At 35.9% G+C, this 22,852-nt stretch overlaps 1 protein-coding gene across 1 annotated transcript in view; it reads right to left on the reverse strand.

The window, feature by feature from the left end:
- Positions 1-1,307: 1,307 nt before the first annotated feature.
- Positions 1,308-22,852, reverse strand: part of ORC5 (origin recognition complex subunit 5) — a 75,153-nt gene continuing 53,608 nt past the window's right edge. Inside the window, exons 13-14 of the mRNA XM_068972808.1 lie at positions 10,283-10,395; positions 1,308-2,067 (exon numbers count right to left, since the gene is read on the reverse strand). Of these exons, the coding sequence (XP_068828909.1) occupies positions 2,022-2,067; positions 10,283-10,395 (159 nt within the window). The 3' untranslated portion in view covers positions 1,308-2,021. The remainder of the gene's footprint in view (positions 2,068-10,282; positions 10,396-22,852) is intronic.

Raw genomic sequence — 22,852 nt, forward strand, 5'->3', positions numbered from 1 at the left:
ATCAGGAGCCCTTCCAGAACTACTGAAAAAGAACTGCTTCAGCAATGAAGACAAATTTAGGGATTGAAACTGGAAAGTAATAAGGGGAGTAAGGTTTCCCCCTAACCATATATACCTGAGTCACAGTAATGGAAAGAAGACATTTTTAAAATGGGGGATAACCACTGTATAAACAATCTGAAATCCCACAGCTTGGTAACTTCATTTTTCTACTTCCTAGGTAGAATAAATGCTGAGAATAATTTAAGCACATCCTCTCTTTAGGTATCTGGCCCACTAGCCAGCATAATTCTCATCATTAGATTCTCCCCTTTAATTGGAGATTTATATCTTCTAATTAGAAAATTCATCTGCAGATGACCCTTGTTAAAATGCTAATATCCATATTAAGCTCTGTTAGTCTTTGTTTAAATAAATTAATCAAATTAGTGAGTCATTTAGCAAGCCATTAGGAAGTAAATTACAAAACATAAAAGTTCTGACGGTCCAGTCAGAGGCAGGGAAAATCTGGTTACAAGGTGTTTTGCAGGGAAGCCACACATAGGGCTGGTAGCAGAGTGTCGGGCAGTGCAAGATAAGCAAGGTGCTGGGCAGGGGACAGGTGGCCTGTAGTGAGGAGGCATAGAGAGTCACATATAGGAACCCTTGCCTCCTTTTTGTCTTCCCCAGTCCCCTATTTGACAAACTCTTTCCCTCCTCAAATCCTGGAGTTTTTCCCTCAAAATGCACACTGATCCCAGGCTATCCAAGAAGGCTGCACAGTAGACTTGCCACTTGATAGCAAACTATAAAGGGGGTGAAAATTCCCTCAAGTGGCACTGCTCTTCCTTGAATCAGCTACACTTAACTGCCTTCTACTTGAATGATGCACAGATTTCTAAGTGCATTTGCAATGAATTTGCAATGCACATGGTTTTTTCCTGCCCCCGGCTTCTCCAAATATCTTGTAGAACACAAAATTTCACCATCTTCTGTGGGACAAGAGACAGAGGGCGAGGGTGCTCCTTGCTATCTTTTATCTTATGTAGGGAGACAAAGAATAGAAAGTGTCAGTCACTACATTAATAGGCTTCCTATTCCTATTTGAAGGTGACTATTATGAGAATTTTTTTTCCAAAAAAAGAAGGAAAGTATAAAATGCAACTGAAATTAAAACTAGGCTCTGTAATTAAGCACTTTAAATCTGTTCAAAATAATTTTCAAGCATTTAAGTGCTAACAGAAAACTTCAAAAGTAGGTAAGAAAATCAGACCCCAGGTTCATAACTGATATAACAGGAAAACTTTTATTGTGGAACTATTAAAGGTCAGTGATTAAAAAAAGGAAAAAAAAAAACCATTATGCAGATTAAAAAGCTATGTTGAGTAGTTTATTGCCAGAGTGACTAGATAAATCTCACCTAAGTATACCGCAGTTATCAAGGAGGCTTAGAGGTGGAAAGCTGCCCTATCTGATCAAACTACCTTGCCTTTTGAGAAAATCAGGGTGAAAGATAAACAGATATAAACTTGGATCTTAAAATAACAAAAAACTTCTACTTATTATATTTTGCAACTATGATCTTTTAAAGTGGTGGCCTTAGGAAAATCTGCTTTGGCAAGCAACTGCAGAGGCTCCTGGGGAGAGGAAGTGAAAAGACTGGGCTTATATACAAGGGCTGCTGGCACATTCAAAGCGCAGGGGATAGTTCACAGAGCAAAATGCAGTCCTAAGTAAATGGGTTTCAGGCAATTTCAGTGTTAAGATAACATCATTAAGAATAGAACAGATTGTGCTCAGACCCTGCTGTTTATAATTAACACGTTCTTTCCAAATACTCCAGGGTCCCTGGTAAATAGTCTTCTGCTCACGTTCACCCAGACCAATCAGAGTATTTTCATCAGATTCCATGCTGGGCCAGCACCTGTCTGGACAAATCCAATGGAGCCAAAGAACTCCTCTCCCAGGCCAGCTGAGTAGTTGGATGAACACAGTTTGGCTTCGTCATTGTCACAGTGTCCATATGGCTTTGAAGCTTGTTTTCACAAGAAATCATACAAGTATTTTATTATGTCAAAGTTCACCGTCCTATAAACAAAAACAGATAGTATGTTAGCATCCTCACCCCCTAGACTGCTCAGCTTTGTACGTATGATTCTGAGAAGCACATGCCAAATAATTCACAACTAATGCTAAACAACCGTATGATACTGTCAAAAGCATCATGACAGAATTAACATTGCTTTTTCCTGTCACTAGGAACAGAGTTTCTTTAAAAAGTTTCCCTCCCATGCATAAAGTTTGCTTTTCTAATGAAAGTAAATGAAGTCAGAACTATCCAACATTCATATATTTCAATTATAGCACAGCAAGTTTGGATTTCATTTGAAAGCTATTTGCTTTTTGTCTAATAACCAGAATAGAGCAATTACAGATGCAGCAGTATTTAAATCTTCTTTGCTTTTGAACACTGTTTATCTCCCCAAACACCTGTTTTATCATTACATAATGCATAGCTCATCTGTCCTCATTTGTAGTTTTCATTCTTTTCAGTCTTTTTACATTGGCTGACCTGTGTGTGTATTGTAACTAAATCTGTATGATCCAAGAATACGATACAACAAACAGACGATATGAATGTATATTTTTGTACTCTGACGGCAGGCAGAATAAAATAGCAGAAGACAGACATATAATTATTTTCCTTTCTCTAAATTCATTCTTCACTATAGATATTCAGACTTGGAGGTTTATTATTTGAATAAATGGTCAAAATAATTAGATATAATGATCTAGCAATAAGTATAAAATTAAAGCCTTAAAGTATTCAATTCTGCAAAAATAATCATCCATATGAGAACAGCCTTTTAAAGATTCACTAATTGCATGCTCTTATTTATTAAACCATCATTAATTGGTGTTTTGGTCTATCATTTTGTAATACACTTTCTAAAAAAGTTTCTAAGCAAATGACTGACATATCAAATTTTTTTAAAAATCAGGAATAGGGAACTATAGATACTACTTATGCAAAAACATTTAAAAATAGCTCAAATGAGATGCTATGGCTTTGTGGCACCTAATGATGGAATGAAGAGTACTTTAATTGTTTCATAAGAGTGCCTCTCTGAAGAACACCAAAACTTTTCAGTTGCATAAAAACACTGCCAGAACAAACCTGTTATCACTGGGGGTACTAAAACAACTAAAAATACTTATTAAAAAAAAAAAACTTATCTCAGGCATAATGTCACAAAAGGTATGGTTGCCTATATCATAAAGCTATTTATTTTTATGTGCTTTCCTTTCATTCGACTATGTGTTAGTGGTGTTATTTGCTCAGTCATATCCAACTCTTTGCGACCCCAGAGACTGTAGCCTGCCAGGCTCCGCTGTCCATGGAATTCTCCAGGCAATACTGGAGTGTGTTGTCATTTTCTTCTCCAGGGGATCTGCCTGACCAAGGGACTGAACCTGGGTCAGTGCAGGCAGATTCTTTACTGTCTGAGCCACCAGGGAAGCCCATTACAGAACTCCCCAAATTTACTAGTAACAATGTACCACTAAAAATTACCTTTTAAAAAATCATGAAAAGATTTTTTATGATTGGTTGAAAACATCTTTTTTAGAGGGTCTGAGAAGACAAAAGACACAGTAGGCTATTTTTAATCATAGGCAAAAAGGACAGTTGGATTTGTACATCTCTCCAGGCACATTTCCCTGCAATGACTTTGGGTCCTAAGGTTATAAACCTAAAGTGACAAAGTAAATTGACCTTAATGTTAAGTTTTACTGTCTTTTGGATTTATTAATTTTTTTCCCACTGAATAGGAAAGTTTAAAGAAGCTATGATTAAAACAAAGTTGCAACACTATGGGACTAGAAGGCGTTACTTGATAAGACTATTACAAAGCCATACAAAATGATCCATATGAAGCCATGACTACAATAGTATGAGAGGTATGGAGAACAGAGAATTGCAACTATGCTGTGATATGTAAAGAGAAATGTTTGTATAACACACTAGTACTAGAATTTAAACAATGAAAATACTGTGATTTGTTAGAGGCAGAACTCCATCCTGTCTAATTGTTTAACACTGCAGCATAGTTTGTGCAATAACTTTTTCTTTATAGAATGATTGGACTGACTTAAAAACACTAAGCATTTGTAAAAGGTTCATGACATTCTATTTCTCTGCTTTGCCACTGGGAAGTACACAAGCAAACTGAATCATACAGTTAAAGCTTTTGGACTTAAAAACAAAACAAACTAAATTAATTGGGAACTGAATATGTAAGATCATCCCTCTAAGAAACATTTACTCTCAAGATGATAACTACTTTTTCCTATCATCCCTCCATTCTCCAATATAAACAGGTAACTTACCAACTGATTCCCACATGTATCAATTTAAGACAGCAGAATTTTATAAAGTAACTGCAAGGGCAACATTAAAACAGGGCACACATTGCAAAGATAGTTTTTAAATACTACAGAAGATTCTCTCTCACTGAACACAAATGAATTATTTTCTAAAGTAAGCATCTAGAAAGAAATAGGATAAACAAAAATAGTGTTGGTGGTACTCTGCCTAGGAGTAATTCTTAAATCAGAATTTAGACTACTTAGAAGTTAATTACATGGCATATATATCTAAGGATTTTGATTATCTAAGGAAAGAGATGAGAATACGAGACCATCTGACCTGCCTCTTGAGAAACCTATATGTAGGTCAGGAAACAACAGTTAGAACTGGACTTGGAACAACAGACTGGTTCCAAATAGGAAAAGGAGTACGTCAAGGCTATATATTGTCACTCTGCTTATTTAACTTCTATGCAGAGTACATCATGAGAAATGGTGGGCTGGAAGAACCACAAGCTGGAATCAAGATTGCCAGGAGAAATATTAATAACCTCAGATATGCAGATAACACCAGCCTTATGGCAGAAAGTGAAGAGGAACTAAAAAGCCTCTTGATGAAAGTGAAAGAGGAGAGTGAAAAAGTTGGCTTAAAGCTCAACATTCAGAAAACAAAGATCATGGCATCTGGTCCTATCACTTCATGGGAAATAGATGGGGAAACAGTGGAAACAGTGTCAGACTTTATTTTTGGGGGCTCCAAAATCACTGCAGATGGTGACTGCAGCCATGAAATTAAAAGATGCTTACTTCTTGGAAGGAAAGTTATGACCAACCTAGACAGCATATTCAAAAGCAGAGACATTACTTTGCCAACAAAGGTCCGTCTAGTCAAGGCTATGGTTTTTCCAGTAGTCATGTATGAATATGAAAGTTGGACTGTGAAGAAGGCTGAGCACCGAAGAATTGATGCTTTTGAACTGTGATGTTGGAGAAGACTCTTGAGAGTCCCTTGGACTGCAAGAAGATCCAACCAGTCCATTCTAAAAGAGATCAGTCCTGGGTGTTCTTTGGAAGGACTGATGCTAAAACTGAAACTCCAATACTCTGGCCACCTCATGAGAAGAGTTGACTCATTGGAAAAGCCTCTGATGCTGGGAGGGATTGGGGGCAGGAGGAGAAGGGGATGACAGAGGATGAGGTGGCTGGATGGCATCAGCAAAACTCGATGGACATGAGTTTGAGTGAACTCCGGGAGTTGGTGATGGACAGGGAGGCCTGGTGTGCTGCGATTCATGGGGTCGCACAGAGCTGGACACGACTGAGCGACTGAATTGAACTGAACTGAAGGATAATTTTGCCTTTATCCTTTTATTTCACGTTGTTGATGCTTTCACCTCATTGACGTACTTTTTTCTCTTGGGGTACTATTTTATTTCCTTTTACTTATGTAGGCAGTTTGAATTTTTCTTTCTTAGTTTGGTTTTTCAGAGAGTTTGCAATCACACAACTTTAAGTTACAATATTAAGTTATTTTGCAGTGTCTTCCTAGACTGTGGAGGGAAAAATATCAGAAACTTCAACTACCATTAACATGAAGAACAATTCAAGTACAATGTTTATTAAGCATGTTTTCAGCTGTGTTCTTCCATACTCTACCTCCATCTTCTGTGCCCCTTTCTAGAACCAGTCTCCTACTGCTTCTGTGTCCAGATCTTTCATAGTTCCTTGGTCAAGAAGGTCCTTTATGTCCTCTACCTCTTCCCTGAATGGTTTTTTCTCAACCAGGCTTAACTGAAAGTTGGCTCCCACTGAGGGATCAAGTCTCCTCTTTAGCTCTTTCCAATGAGGTTAGACTCTACTACAGCCCAGGCAGGTCTGTCATGTGAGGCTGCTGTCCATGTGCAAAAGGGTCTGCTCCTGTGAGACTTAAACCATTCCACTAACCACTCTTTATGCCCCTGTCACCACCTCTTAGTGAACAATGCAGCATCCAGTTCAGTTTCCTCTCTATTCCAAGATCTGCCTCAGCTTTAGTGTCTTCACTGCACTTGTCCCTTTTACCTCAAATGACCTTTTCTACTCTCATGATCACATTCAGCAATGCTCTACTTCTAAAAAACATAAATTCAGACATTCCACCCTGATCCCAATTTCCTTTAAGTGACCTGGAACACCTGGAAACCATCAGTGTACAAACCTCTCTTCACCTTTTCCTCATCTACAAATAATTGCTGAGCATTAAGTGCCAGACACCAGACTATTAGCCCTCCACATGCTTTACTTCCTTTCTTAGCTTAGACTCGATGGTTAGTCACCTCAAGCATTCATTTGCTAGCATCCACTGAATTCACCTGGCAAAACCCCAATCCTATGTGATTTCAATTACACCCTTTTGCTGTCCCAGTACCCAGCACATGGAATGCTGTTGGAGAAGATCACAAGTTTCGCAGATTGGTGCCACTGTAAATTCAAGGTCGGGAACCTCAACTGGGCCCTCAACACTCTCAGCAAGTTGCTTTCCTTGTTAGCACTTTCTTCCATTCCCCATGGCAGCTATTTCAAATATCCATATTTGTCTTAAACTGTTGTACTTCTGTCCTTAAGTCTCTTGCCTCTACCTTTACACGTAAAATAGAAGGCCTCAGATCAGACAGAGCTCCTTCAACTTCTTGCCAACAGATCTCTAAATTCAGTTCCATCTGAAACCACCTTTTCCTCTCGTATAATGAAAAAGGAGTCCCCTCTCTCATTTAGGGCTCTTTAACTCATGTTTCTAAATCCCATGTTATATATCTTTTCAAGGACTTTAAATTAGTTATCTCTCTTTTGTATTATTAACTCTTATTCCCTACAAGTTCTTTCCTATCAGCATTTAAATATGCTCATATCTTTAAAAATAATAAGCTACTCATGCCCCCACAAGCTGTTTAGTAGGTAACAATCCTCTATTCCTCTTTATAGAAAAAATAGTCTAGAAAATAGGTACATGAGGGCAGGATACAGATCTGTTATACATCTTGCTACATCCCTAAAGCCTAGTATAGTGATTATAATGAACATCACAATAAATCTTAAGTGAATAAAAAGCATTCTCTGCATGTGCAGCATCAACTTACAAATACCACTTAATACACTATATCCTAACTTGTAACCCACTGTATCCCTGAAAGTGTTCTTGTTAAAGTCACAAATGACAGCTTTACCATTAGATAGACTGCCTGATTTCTTGGCAGTAACCAACAATTTTGACCATTATTTCCTTGCCTTAGGTTTTTCTACCTTTCTTGGATATACAACTTTTTTATTACTGTTTTAACCACTTAAGTTTGTATCATGAGTATTTTCCTGTGTTTTTATCCTTTTAAATTAATTTTAAGTAACCTCACAATTTTTAAGATTATTTATTTTTAATTGGAGAATAATTGCTTTACAATATTATGTTGGTTTCTGCATATATCATCATGAGTCAGCTATAGGTATCCACATGTCCCCTTCCTCTTGAACCTCTCTTCCACCTCCCACTACATCCCACCCTTCCTAGTTGTCACAGAACATTGGACTTGAACTCCCTGCGTCATACAGGAAATCTCCACCAGCTATCTAATTTTACACATGGTAATGCATATGTTTCAGTGCTACTCTCAATTCTTCCCACTCTCCTGAGAAGGTTTGAGTAAGTCAGTGATTGACACAGTCTCTGCTTTGCTCTTCATGGGCTTATACTATAGGAAGAAAAATGAGTTCCAATTATTGAATGAATTATTTAAATAAAATAATGGTAAGTCTCAGAAGATAAGGGGACCTGGATAAACTAACTGTGAATAGTGTGTGGGAGTGGGGTGGAGGGCGTGGACGATGGGAGGTCATAGTATGCTTGAGGATAGCTTCTTCAAGAAATATGCATTTAAACTGAAATCTAAAGGTTATGTAGCAGTTAGCTGGATAGAGGAGGATTTGGAAAGTGTTGCATATGCAATGAATGGTGAATATGAAGAACTGAAAAAAAAACCAAAACCCAAAGTGGTCAAAGTGTAAATATCTACAGAAGATGTGTGTGTGGTAGGTATGGCTGGGCACAAAGGCTGAGGCCAAGTCACTGGGGCCTTGAAAGTTACTTTAAACATTTTGGTTTTTTATCCTAAGAGTTACAGGAAATTATTGAAGACTTTTAAGTAGAAGGGTGACATTAAATTTTTACTAGATCACTCTGGCAATAGTGTGGACAACAAATTATAAGAGAATAAGAGTAGACAGAAAACCAATTAGAAGGTTACCAGAGAAGAGAGAACAGGGGCTTGATCTAGACCATTAATGATATAAAGGATAAAAGTGAACAGATTGAGAACATAGGAAGGACCTGACAGGCTCAGAAAAACTAATGCTTGGATACTGGGAGTAGGGGGATGACAAATGTCACTGGTGACTGCCAGGTTTTAGGCCTGTGCAACATGACAGACTGCAGTGCTGATCACTGAACCAGGGAACACTGAAAGAAAGCGGCATCATTCCTTTTTTGTTGGCAAGCAGAAGAGGGGGAATTCCTGAGTTCAGTTTTGGAAATATATTGATACAGGTAGGAAATATCCGAAAGTCAAGAATACTAGAAAAAAGGTCTGGCCTCTAAAAAACTGGGGAGTATGACTAGTACATAGATAGTTGTTGAAGTCAGGAGTAAAGTAAAAATAGTCTAGGAAAAAAAAAATATGAAAAGAGCCAAGCCTTAAGGAACAACTAAATGTAAAGGTCAGTGGATAGGATAAGCTGACAAATGAGCTTGAGAAGAAACAGCCAAGGAATAAAGATGAAAATCACAAGATTGGAATCGGACTCTCGGAGAAGAGTTTTAAAAGAGAGCGGTCAATCCTGTCGGGTGCCACTGAGAATACATAGTCTGACGGCTGAAAAGGGGAGGAGATGGCATTCAGAGCAGAAGTGGAAGAGCCCCTCTGATATAAGAGGACGCAGAACCCCAATCTACTGATAAAGGAAAGACAGAAGATGGGTACATGTGTAGGTAGCGAAAGGAGTTCTCAACTCAGTTTCAACTTTGTTCTCTGAAGCAGTAACTGCTGAACAAAGTGAACATAGATGTTTGGACTTGTGGTTTGAATGCAGTCAAGAATCAGAATCTAGATTGAAAAGAAACCTGTAAACCACATATTCTACTTTTCAATACATGTGGTGGAATGGCTGGGAGGTTGGTAGAAGATAATCAATTAGAAAAAGAGGGAAATAGAGCCAGATTGTAACAGTCTCAAAGAAATTCAAATTTCTGCAAGAAATTGGGGAGAAAATAACTATCTAGAAGTGGCAACAAAAAGAAAGGACACCACTTAAAGAGCATCCAATCCTGAGGGATAGGAGTTTGAGAAAATAAGAAGCTACTAGTAGAGATAACTGGCAGGCTTCCCAGGTAGCTCAGTGGTAAAGAAGTCATCTGCCAAAGGAGACACAGATTCAATCCCTGGGTCAGGAAGATCCCCTGGAGAAGGAAATGGCAACCCAGTATTCTTGCCCAGAAAATTCCATGGAGAGAAGAGCCTGGTGGGCTATATAGTCCATGGCGTCGCAAAGAGTTGGACAGGACTTGGCAACTAGCACACACACACACACACACTACAGTATATTCAAGTTGTCTGTAGTTAGCTGCCCGTTAAATCCTACCTTGCTACTATAGGACCACTATTCCAGTCTGTCTCAGACTCTCAGAATCTTGATTTTTGCCATATAATATGTTAACTAATTCTCTGAATTTTGTCATTTGTAAATCTGATGAGAGGGTTCGTTCTACAGTGAAATACTCATTCTCAGCACTTAAATGATCTTCTCTTGCTTAAATGACTAATGACATTACATTAGGAAGATTAATTTTTATATTTAGTATATCATTTACATAATTCAAGACATTTTACATTAATGATTATTCTATGCTTACCTAGCAATAGCTCTGATGAAGTCTAGAGACACTGTGCATTTGTACTTTGGTTCATCAAGCTGATCGTCATGGCCAACCAGGGTTAACAGCTGAAGGGTCACTAAAGAGGCAATCTAAAAATAAGAAAAGTATTTTTATGAGAAAATGGTTTAACCAGATTGCATGATGTCCTTGTTTCTGAAACATTTTATAGTTACTTTGATAACAATATATAACAGAATTCAAAAGAGCATCTGCAAATGACTACTTTGAAATTTGTATACACAAATTTGTACATACGCCTAACGTCCTAGTTAATCAAACTAATGATCAACCTTTAAGGACTCCACTAGAGATAAATTTATTTCAACTAACAACACACATATGACTGCTAACCTTTAAAAACTATAAACAAAGGACATTCCTTCTCTCCATAAAATTTTTATGAACTTTCTATCCAAATACCTCAGAATATCAAATTTGCACTCCCTTGAGAATCCAGCAGTTAAAATGTGAAAGTGGGCCTTTTTCAGAGTTGAGTAGCTGGTTAGATGAGAAATACATCCTTCAGATCTAGACTTAGTCTTGCTTTTAAACTGATCCTCAATTAGGCAGTCAGGAAAACAGCAGGGAGATTAACAATGGCAAAAGTGTATTTCGACAAGTCAAAAATCAAAATCCAAAATAATTTCACGTGCATAACACTGACAGAAGTATTCAGTGCGCTGAAATCCAAGAAACAAAGCTGACCCAAGAGCTGGAATCCTTTGAGTAGCCTATTTTCTTTTCCCAATTTTTTTTATCCCTCATCTCCTGAAGGCCAATAGAAAAAGCAGCCAACAATGGCAAGAAGGAAGATCAGGAGACTTGGTGATCTGTAACTGCTGGTGACAGTATCTTTAATACTTAATCATATGCCTTAGGAATAATAAAAAATATGTTCACTTACTCTGTGATCAATACCTTGAGATGCAGTAAACATTCTGAATGATAAAAACAATAACAGTAGTAGTGATTTGCTTGGTACCAAGTACTCTAAACACAGCATCTCATTTATGCCTTGTGACCCTACAAGGTGGATGCTATTATACTCATTTTATAAATGATTCTTAGAGATGCTAAGTAACTTTCCTCAGACTCCAGAACTGACAGGTGGCTTAGTAAGAATTCAAACCTAGAGTTCATGCTCACTCTATTATACTACACAGACTCTACTATTGTAATTTAACAGGGGGAACTGTTAGGCAGTGTTCAGTCAGCTGTCAATATTAACAATTTTTAAAAACTAACAGATGGGTAGATACCACAGTATTTTATATACAGAAAAGACTATATTTAGCAAATACAAAGCTTTTTTTCAATTAAAACTTACAAGTTTTATATTTTCTTAACTTTAAACAGCTCTCACATAAACAATATGCAGAGGGATATTTTCTATAGGCCAGTCTAACAACCTTTACCTTTTGGGTGGAATATATACTCTATTTCCTTTCACTGCAATGATATTCTAAAATTTTATTTCTACCACTGTGTCAACTTTTCTATTTTTTCTGTGTGTCTTTCTCATTCCTTTCTTGCCTTTCATTGAACTGAATTATCTATTTTTTCATTCTACTGGTTTACCCTACTATCCTGGAAATAATTTTATACTCCAGTTTCCACTTTGATTTTTTTCTTTTGGCCCCACGCTATTTTAGAATTAATTTCCAACTCATGAAGTTTCTACAGCATTTTTTATTTTTACGAGGGGAATATCACAGAATGCAGTCTGTATACTAGCAATTCTTTGAAATTTGATAAGAAAGCTGGATTCTCCAGAGGGAAAGAAGAGTACACAGGGACAGAAAGCCACTGTGACAAAGAATGAAACTAACCATAAGTGGTCACTCCTCCTATTCTGCCAGCCAGTTCCCTTCCCTCTTTGTTCCAAGAATGTCTTGAGCTGATGGCAACTGAGTACAAACCATGCCCACAAATGGGGTCACCTATGACAGGCCAGCAAGGTGGAGTGAGACAAGAGTTTTCTCTCTTACTTATATACAAGTACTTATATCATAATAGTATCTTCCATTTTTGTCTCCTGGACTGCAAAGTCTAAAATATTTACTATGTAGGCCTCTTACTGGAAAAAGTTTGTCAAACTCTCGCACTGAATTAGCAATGTAGAAATCAAAATGTTCAGTGACTTATCCAAAGTGATAATGACTACATAATGGCAGAAACTTACTTGACTAGGATTTAGGTCTCCTAACTACAATTCTAAAACTTATGAAAAGAATGGCTAAAATGTGATCATAGCTGAGAGAGCTAACTTCTAATAAGCTGTCTTATAATCTTACCCGAATAAAGAATGTGTTAAAAGAATGAGGATGATCTGTGAAAAAGGTAGTGTTCAAGGGAGCAGACACGCCACTATGTCTCCAACAACAGGACTAAGGGGCCCCTGACCATTAAATTGGAGACCTGGTATGTACTGTAAGTGTTTGCTCATAATGGAGGTATGGTTAACCAGTTGTCATTCTATCAATGATTTTCTTAGTAGTATTTAAAAGGTACATATGAGTAAAGCTGATGAACAGATAAAAAATGTTAAATTACTCAACATTTTTATAAAAGAGCTCACATTTACCTAGTTTATGAGTTAAATGAAACAAAAAAAATTAAGTTGGTTGTTAAAAATGTATGAAATAGTATTGTGCCCATTAAATGAGGTCATCTATAAGGCAACTTAACACAGTGCCTGAAACATAGTATTCAATATGAGCTACTATTTATATTATTACTATCTATTAGCACTTTTCAATCTCAAATTTAACAAATAGGTTTCTTTTCTAATAACCAATTAGTTTACTTAAAACTCACTGTATTTTATTTGAAAACGGTTTCATATATTTCCTATAGCTTTCTGAATTATATGCCATGCTTAACTTATTTAGAAAATAAAGATAAAACTACCTAAGATTAAAAACATCTATATGAGGGCTTCCCTGGTAGTCTACTGGTTAAGAATCCACTTTGCAATGAAGGGGACACCAGTTCAATCTCTGGTCCAGGAAGATCCCACATGTCACAGTGCAGTTAAGCCTGTAAGCTGCAACTACTGAGCCCGTGCACAGCAACTACTAAAGCCTGTGTGCCCTAGAGCCCAGGCTCCTCAACAAGAGAAGCCACCACAAGGAGAAGTCCACGCACCGCAACCAGAGAGTAGCCCCACTGGCCACAACTACGGAAAGCTCCCTGGCAGCAACAAACACCCAGTGCAGCCAAAAAATAAATAAATATTAAAAATACATATCCGTATGAGATTTTATAAACATTCACAACAAACTATCAATTATTAGTGGAGAGAGTGAAGGTGGGGTGAGAAAAGAGGAGGGAATGAAAAGGTAAAACCTACTAGGAATAAAATAAATAAACTACAAGGATTATTGCACAGAATAAGAAATATAGCAAATTTTTTATAATAACTTTAAATGGAGAACAATGTAAAAAAATATAAAATTACCATGTTGTATACCTGAAACTAACATAACATTATGAATCAACTATCTTTCAATTAAAAAAAATACTTCTGAACAGATCAAGAAAAGTAATGAGCCACATATATTAATCCCTTTGGAAAAAATGCTCAATGTATCAGTTTCATCAGGAAATGAAGTGGATAAAAAAATGAATTGACAAAAAAACGGCATGAAAAATATAATTAAAAACTATATGGCATATCAGACCCAGATGTAGGGAAAATTAAGGAATACATTGGTAGTTCTGAAAAAATGATACAGAATGAAAACTAAAGAGACTACAAAAAACAGAAAAGACAAAATGAGAAAATCTAACATATTTCTAATCAAATTTCTGGAAGGAAAAGAGACAGAAAAAAGGGGCAGAAGTAATATCTGAAAAGATAATGGATGAAAATTCATTCAAAAAGATGAAGAACACCATATCATAGAACTGAACAGCTAAATAAATCCAACAGGGGAAATAAAAAGAAATCAATACCTAGATATGCAACAGTAAGTACAGAATATCAAAGATAAAAAGCTCTTAAAAGTAGCTAGAAAAGGAAAAACATTATCTTTACAGGACTAGCAATTGAACTGACAACTGTCTTAAGAACAATGAAAGACATAAAATAGTGGAACTATATTTTTAACATGCTGAAGAAAGTAATTGTCAACTCAGAAATGTATGCCCCCCAAAACCAATCTCTTAAAACTGGGGATGAAATAAAAGGCAAATTTCTAAACTAAAAACAACGGTGTGCTATCAAAATATTCCTACTCACTTAAAGAAATTCCTAAAATATACGTCCAGGTGAAAATAAAGGAATACAAGTTGGAAGGTCTGAAATTCAAGAAGGATTGAAGAAACTGGTAAATATGATGGTAAATCACTAAATTCTGACTTTGATAAGTATAAACGTTATATAGCAACAACTAAGAGAACAGAAGTAAGGAAACAAGAATTATAAAAATCTAAAACCAAGAAAAAGAAACAAAAGGTAGGTAAGACAAATAGAATAAAACAAGATAAGATATAAACAAAATTACATTAGAAATTATATTAAAAGTTAACTAAATGTTGCAAATAAAAGTCAAAGATTAAGTGACTGAAAAATAAATCCAACTATATACTCTTTAGGAGAGATACAACAAAACAGAATATGGGAAGGTTAACAGTTAAAGGACAATGAGATACATGAAGCAAACTAAAACAACGAAGGTATACTAACTAAAGAGAGATTTAAGGAAGGGCTCACTTAGTAACGACAAAATGCAGTGACGAAGCTCCCATCTCTCACAAGATGAGTGGCATGAGACCCTTACTATGAAGGGACGAGACACAAAATAGGACGAGCAGTCAAGGAATAATGGGATCTTTAGGGGAAAGTGAGTACTGCTGAAAGTAAGGACAAACTCATTATCGTTTCCAGTTTAGAAACAGGTAGGAATAATAATGAGAAAGTAGGTCTGAAATTGTAATAAATGGGAGGCTATATAGAAGAGTTAATATTATCTCCTATGGCAAAATATATTCATTAACTTCATTCCTTTCTATTATTTTTTTTACAGGGGATTCATTTGCTAAAGTAGGTTAGTAATAGATATTTGAATCCCTTTTAAAATGTCTTCTAAACCCTTTAATGTTTGAAATATTAATCTCCCTTTATTATTAAAATAGGCTTCTTTAGTACTTCTTTTTCCTTTAATATAGAAAACATTACTCACATTTTACTCTCCTACTGGCATTTCCTTATATTATTTCTTATAACTTCTACTTTCCTGTGATTCAAATACTCTCACATATTTAATTCAACTCTAATCCAAATTATAGGCTAAATTTACTCTTCCATTTTTTCATAAACACAAAATCTGCCTTTAATCTAGTTAAGTTAGAATTTCAAGAATATTTTCAGGTATCTCACTGTTTCATTACTTTTACTGTATTAGTTAACGTTAATTATCAAAGGCAATTACATTGAAACAGATAGTCCTTTTAATCAGTTCTACCAAGATTCCATGGATACATAAATCACATAAATTGTACAAAGCATACAGTATCACTTTAAGATGTAGCAGTCAAAAGGTATTTTCAAAATCTTAGTAAGATGATTGCTCAATTTGGCAGGGGAAGATGGATGGGGTCTGATTTAGGAGATGCTAATATACACAAAAATCTAAACTAAAATGAAACAAATTATAATGTGATTTCTCACATTAAAAAAACCTAATTTCAGAGTCTTTTAATTTCTTGAGTTACCATATGAACAGAAACAACACACAAATACATAATTTAGGAGAACATTACATAAAGAAATGTACAAATACCAACAACTTAGAAGTACTTTGATAGTTTATGAAAATGATGCTAAAAGTCAACTGAAAAAATTAAGTAGAAAGATTAACTTAAAAACTGATGCTGAAACTGAAGCTCCAATACTTTGGCCACCTGATGCAAAGAACCAACTCATTAGAAAATACCCTGATGCTGGGAAAGCGTGAAGGCAGAAGGAGAAGGGGACGACAGAGGATGAGATGGTTGGATGGCTCACTGACTCAATGGACATGAGTTTGAGCAAGCTCTGGGAGATGGTGAAGGACAGGGAAGCCTGATGTGCTGCAGTCCACGGGGTCGCAAAGAGTCGGACATAACTGAGCAACTGAACAACAACACGGGGTCAACATTTTGAATATCAAACATATTAATTTATGCCTAGATGAAAAATTCTGGGAAAATATATGGAACTTGTGGAAAATTATTTCTATACGTGTATAAGTACAAGAATACCCACCTTGTCCCCATTATTGAATCCCTAATTTTATTTCCCACTGCATATCCATGAAACTTTTGAGGACTTGGTCTAGGTGCTGCACATTCAAAGATGAACAGGATCATAAAAAATACTGATTTACTTCCTTGCCCAACATTAAGTGTTCATGACAAAATGATGAGATCCTCCTATCTGCAGGCTGGCATTAACGTCTAAATAATTTGCTATGATCAACAGGAATATGGCAAAAGCCTGTAGACTAGTAAGGGTACTCAGGACCAGACTTAGTTTTGTATGTGAGCATGTGCAATCATAAGATAGAAGTGGAATTGGTCTTTCCCATCTGCTGCAGCAGCCAAGGATTTAGCAACACAGAAAATAGACACACAAGAGTCATTACTGTTGTTAAGGCCCCAAATGAAGGAAGTGTTTTAGTTGCAACAAATAAGAATAAACAGGAGTATCTTGTAGCCAATAAAATTGATCTTAGAAGGATTTCATCTTTGTTGGGGCAAAGCTCTCTAAATAATGGCAAAATATATTTTAATATTTTGAAGTCCTTTTTAGCACTGTATAAGTTACAGAAAACTTCTCATCCAACTGAGCTTTAAATAAACCTAGAACATGTTTCATAAACAAATACTAACAGCAAGCCAAGCCAGAAGAAAACACATTTTAAAAAAATACAGGAGGACTTCTGGTCCAGATAACATGGCTTAGATTCATATTTACAGTTCTTTCCAGCTAAGCACAACTATTAAACCCTGGAAATAACCTTACCAAAGGACTCTGAAAGGCAGAAAGAGGAAGGCAGACTACTTCCAGGACTGGAGGAATAATGTGGAGACAGGATGTCTTATGGCTGCAGCAACTGCACAAGGTGATGTAGGCTCAGCATCTCCTGATCCCTAATCCAGAACAGAAAGCTAGGCAGGTAGGCTTATTTCTCTCCTGGACTAAACAGGAGTCCAGGCCCAAAGAAATGGTAACCCTAAGTTCTATATCTGGCAAAAATATCCCTTGTGAATAAAGTGGAAATAAAGACATTCTCTGGAGAAGGCAATGGCACCCCACTCCAGTTCTCTTGCCTGGGAAATCCCATGGACGGAGGAGCCTGGAAGGCTGCAGTCCATGGGGTCGCTGAGGGTCAGCCACAACTGAGCGACTTCACTTTCACTTTTCACTTTCACGCATTGGAGACGGAAATGGCAACCCACTCGTGTTCTTGCCTGGAGAATCCCAGGGACGGGGGAGCCTGGTGGGCTGTGGTCTATGGGGTCGCACAGAGTCGGACACGACTGAAGTGACCTAGCAGAAGCAGCAGCAAAGACATTCTCACATGAGGTAAAACTAAAGATTCAGTAAGTAGCAGACCCATCTTTGAAACATGGCTAAATGGAGTTCTTTAAACAAAAAGGAAATAACAAAAGAAGGAACCCTGAGCATGAAAAAGGAATAAAGAACAACAGAAAGGCAGAAGTATGGATAAAGCAGACTATCTCATGAGTTTTCTAACTCATATTTGATTAAAAACTGATTATCACCTGATCCTCAAAACAATGATATTTAAAAAGGAGGAAGTTAAAAGAACTTAGAAAGAAGTAAGGTTATCTTATTTCATTGGAGGTAGTAAAACATTGATACCACTTAGGAAATTAAACATGCAATTACCATATTAACAGTAGCTGCCTCTTTTGTATATGTTCACACAAAAATCTGTACATGAGCATTCACAGTAGTTTTAATTGTGACAACCAAACACTGGAAAGAACCCAGAGAGCCTTCAATGGGTGCAGAGTTGAACAAACTATGTATTTCATATCATGGAATACAACTCAGCAGCAAAAAAAAAGAATGAACTATTGGTACATGCAACAATTTGGATGACTCTCAAAGGCATTTATGCCGAATGACAAAAAGCCAATCTCAAATGTTAAATACTGTATAAATCTGTTTATACAAAGTTTTGAAACGACAAAATTTTAGAAGGTGGAGATTAGTGGTTGCCAGGGACTGGGGGAAAAGGCAAGAGAAAGGTGAGTGCGGTTATAAAAGGAGGGGTCCTTGTGATTACAGAACTGGTATATTGTCTATGGAGGGAGATACACAAACCTACACATAGAATAAAATTTCAAATAACCAATATGCACAGATATAGACAAAAATGAATAAATGCAAAAGTGGAAAATTTAATTAAGATCAGTAGATCACATCAATATCAATTTACTGGTTGTGAAACTGAGTAAAGGGCATATAGCAAGAAAGAGCCCTTATTTTTTTCTTACAACTGAACATAAATCTATAGCAATTCAAAAATATTTTTATTTAAAAATTAACTACATTGAAAAAATACACAAAATATAGAGGGCTTTGAGAACTTATAAACTGCTAGAAGGCATTTTGTCTCAAAATAACAAGTACCTATGAAGCAGATACTTAAATCTACTCATAGAAATAAAAACATTTTTGATCTTTATTTACAGGGATTTACAAAAACTACTTGATAAAAGACTGCTCAAAGTGGGCAAGTTTAAGAATATTAATTATTTCAATATCAATATGCCACTGGGTTGAGGTTATATGGGTTTTTAAGTTTATAGATTACAGATTTTCCTGTTTAAAGTTTGATAATTAGTTGTGACTTGTGGTTCAGCCACAAGAATTTGTAGCTGTTGGTTTCATGCTGTGAGCCCATAAAGACATCACAAAGTTGCTCCAAACCTGTGGCTAACACAACTTATTACTCACTCTAAAGCACAGGAGGATTATAGCAAACTATTATGTAAATCCCACCTTCAGTGTTCTAAATTTTCCCAAATTCTACTTTTTATTTTTATTGTTTTAAATGGTGAAAATTTTGCTTTTGTTCGTTTGGGGTCCACAGAAAACGAATGCACTTTAAACAATAAATACTAAAGTGTTCCAATATAAAATTATTATGAAAGAAAATTGAGAGCCAGCCCATCAGGACTGGAAATCTTGGGAGATCAGTGCCTTGTTTCACAGATGTGAAAACAGACATCATAAAAGGATGACTGGCATTATCAGACCCTACTCAGTCACCCCAAACAAATTAGTATGTTTGACATATTTCAAGTTACAAATGCAGAAGTCCTAATGAAAAAGAATATAACATATATATCATGCAAGAGGTCTACTACAAAATATTTTAGAGCTGTAACAACAAATTTTAAATTAAGTTGTAATCCTAAGAATAATTAACATATTAAAAGTGTTTAGCCAAAATAGTGCCTCACTTGGGGTACTGATGAATATTAGAAGGTAGTCTGTCAAGACTATGACTATAGTAAAGACCCCAGTTCAGTGCTTTTATCTTTTCTTCTACTGCTCTTCAAATTACACATTATGTAACTGGCATTCACTCTTTTCTCAAGATCTGGCAGAGATATATGGACAAAACTTGAGAGAAGAGAAATAAGAGGTATGGGAAACTACTTAGTATTTATTAGTGACCATGGGTAATTAATGGTAGAGGGATGGGAACTTGCTATTAAGTCCAGGCTCTACAGACTAGATATAGACATCGAGAGATCTGCATCTACAGACTACAAATAACAGGCAGTGTACTGGGCACTTTAATTCCTTTAGTCCTCACAAGAGGCCAGCTGTGAGTTAGGTACTATAAATAAAGCTTATTTCCAGAACAGGAAACAACTTCAGAAAGGTTAATAAATATTCAAGGTCACTGAGCTAACAGCAGTAAAAACTACACTGGATTTGAATACAATCTGAATTTTCAAAGCTTATATTCCTCACACTATCCCAAAGGGAGATGCAGAATATAGGGAAGACATCATTGTAATAAGACTAAGGAAAGCTTTACAGAAGGCAACAATAAGGAAAAGTGAGTAGAATGACAACTCTGAAAGCATTCCAGTGAAAGGTGATACCTTGAGTCTGCTGAAGGTTAGAAACTCGGCAACAAAGGCACTGCAGATAAAACAGAGGGAAAAATGCAAATAAAATTGAAACAAAAAAGATAAAGAAGCATCTCAATACAGGCAAAAATCCTGCCCCAGGTATACAGGTAATAGCCTTAAGAATCAACAGTCAACAATCCTGTGAACAAAATTATCAAATATGAGAGGTCTGATGTCAAAGTAATATTAATATGCAATTTATTAACCTAATGATGTGTAATGGGCTTCCTAGGTGGCTCTGTAGTAAAGACTCTGCCTGCCTGCCAAGCAGAAGATGCGGGTTCAATCCCTGGTTCAGAAAGATCGCCTGGAGAAGGGAATGGCAACCCACTTCAGTATTCTTGCCAGGAGAATCCCATGGACAGAGGAGCCTGGAAGGCTGCAGTTCATGGGTTTGCAAAAGAGCTGGACACAACTTAGTGACTAAATAATAACAACAAATGATGTGCAAACCTTTCATAAATGAAAACTAAACATTATATTACATATGAAATTATTGATTTTTAAAAGATAAATTAGAGTGGAGGAAAAAGCACAATTTCTGAAAATCTGAAATTATTCGACAACACTGAAAATGGTATCCCAAAGCAAAATTTCCTATAAAAAAGTTCCTGTACATTTGTGGATTAAAGATAACTTATAAAAAATAATGACTATAAATCATGCAAAATACGTAATAGATGAATAAAAGTTAGGATAAATGTCAAGAATTTTTACTTGGTCTTTCCTGAAACACTTGGGAGTCATTTTCAAGAAATATTTTAATAATTGTTTGAGTAAATTTAAATTTCTGTGGGGAAATTATTACTCCCCTTCTTGGCTTCTATTCCCTATGAAGACATATTCCTTTGCCAATAATCTTCAGATTTTAGGGGGTATACACTGTTCTCCAGAGCTGTTTTTGTTGTCTACTGTATCAAGCTCAAATTCAAATGAGTGAAATTGAATAAAAATTAGCCTAGAAAATGCATTTTTTTTTCCCCAAAGTGAGGATTTAGATTCTGGACTAGAAAATACAGAATAAAATTTAAAAAGAAAGCTGTACAAAAAGTCAGTCTCTTTACCTCTAAGTTTAAGGCATATTTTCATTGGTGTTTTTTCTTAAAATGTAAATTCTGGTTTTTAGTCATTGGCTTAAAAATAAACGAAACTAAGTATCTGAAAATAAATATTCTTGCTATCAAAAAAATAGCATTTCCTTAGCCTTTTATACACATAATGCCCATATACACACATACACATATATATGTAGCATAATGACACTAATTAAAGGATTTTATTTTACTTTAGCTTAAAATAATGCATCTACCTAATTCAAAAGCCAAAGTTATTTTTCCTCCCTCCGACTAGCACCTATGTCATGACTGAGGCACTCATAAAGAAAAATAAAAATCTCCTTAAACATAAGATGTTTTAAAATTTACATCTTTAATGGGGTTATACAATATTTGCTAAGTTAATCTTTGCTCTGTGTACTATTATGTTCTTTGTTCTCATCCATGTAGGAGATGAACTGATTATTTATGTCTTAACAATAGGAGTTCATGTACCACAGGGAGGGTTTTTTCCCCTTAATCTGAGAGGCAGTCACTAACAAGCTTCAGCTGGAAGTGCTTGATGTTAAAACAGTGTGAACCTGTTCCTGGGCTAATAAACTATGTTCTTTCTGCCAACAAAAGGAAATCAATTTACAACTGTAATTAAATTTTAACATGCTCATTATTTTTATACTTTCATAGCTTGGTATATATGTTAATTGATTTGTGAAACATCCTATCCTGCTTGTTTTGGAGGAGCTTTACAATCTGATACATTAAATTATTTAAATAAAAAATGTGATATATATCAGTGTATGAGGTCCATACAACCCAAAAAGAAACACATTTGATTTGATCTCAAGTAATGTGGTAATTCATGAACATATGGCATCTATCAAGAGTTCAACTGACATGTTTTTACAAATAAAAAGTAGAGGTGGTGAGTGCTAAAATGGAAAGGAGGGAAATATTTTCAAAGCTAATTCAACTTAAAATCATTTTGAATTTGTATTGTTTTTTTTAGGCAGAGAGTGGATTGTTACTCTTCAAAAACACTCAAATAAAAAGTGCCATGAATGTTTATACTTAGAGGAACTAAAGATAGTGTCTCTAATCTCTGGAACTTTTTAGAACATAAATGATTGCAAATCTTTAGTATCCAGGAAGGCCTTAACTTCATGCTTACAAGAATGGGAAGTCATTCTTTCAGTCAATGAATCCCATGTTCAAGGCACTGTGCAAAAGACAGAAAAATCAAGACAAAGTTTATGCCCACAAAGAATTTAAGGTATTAGGGGAGACAATAATACAATGGCAATAACACAGTATGAGTGCTATG

This window comes from Capricornis sumatraensis, chromosome 5, assembly GCF_032405125.1.
Source record: "Capricornis sumatraensis isolate serow.1 chromosome 5, serow.2, whole genome shotgun sequence".
NCBI lineage: Eukaryota > Metazoa > Chordata > Mammalia > Artiodactyla > Bovidae > Capricornis > Capricornis sumatraensis.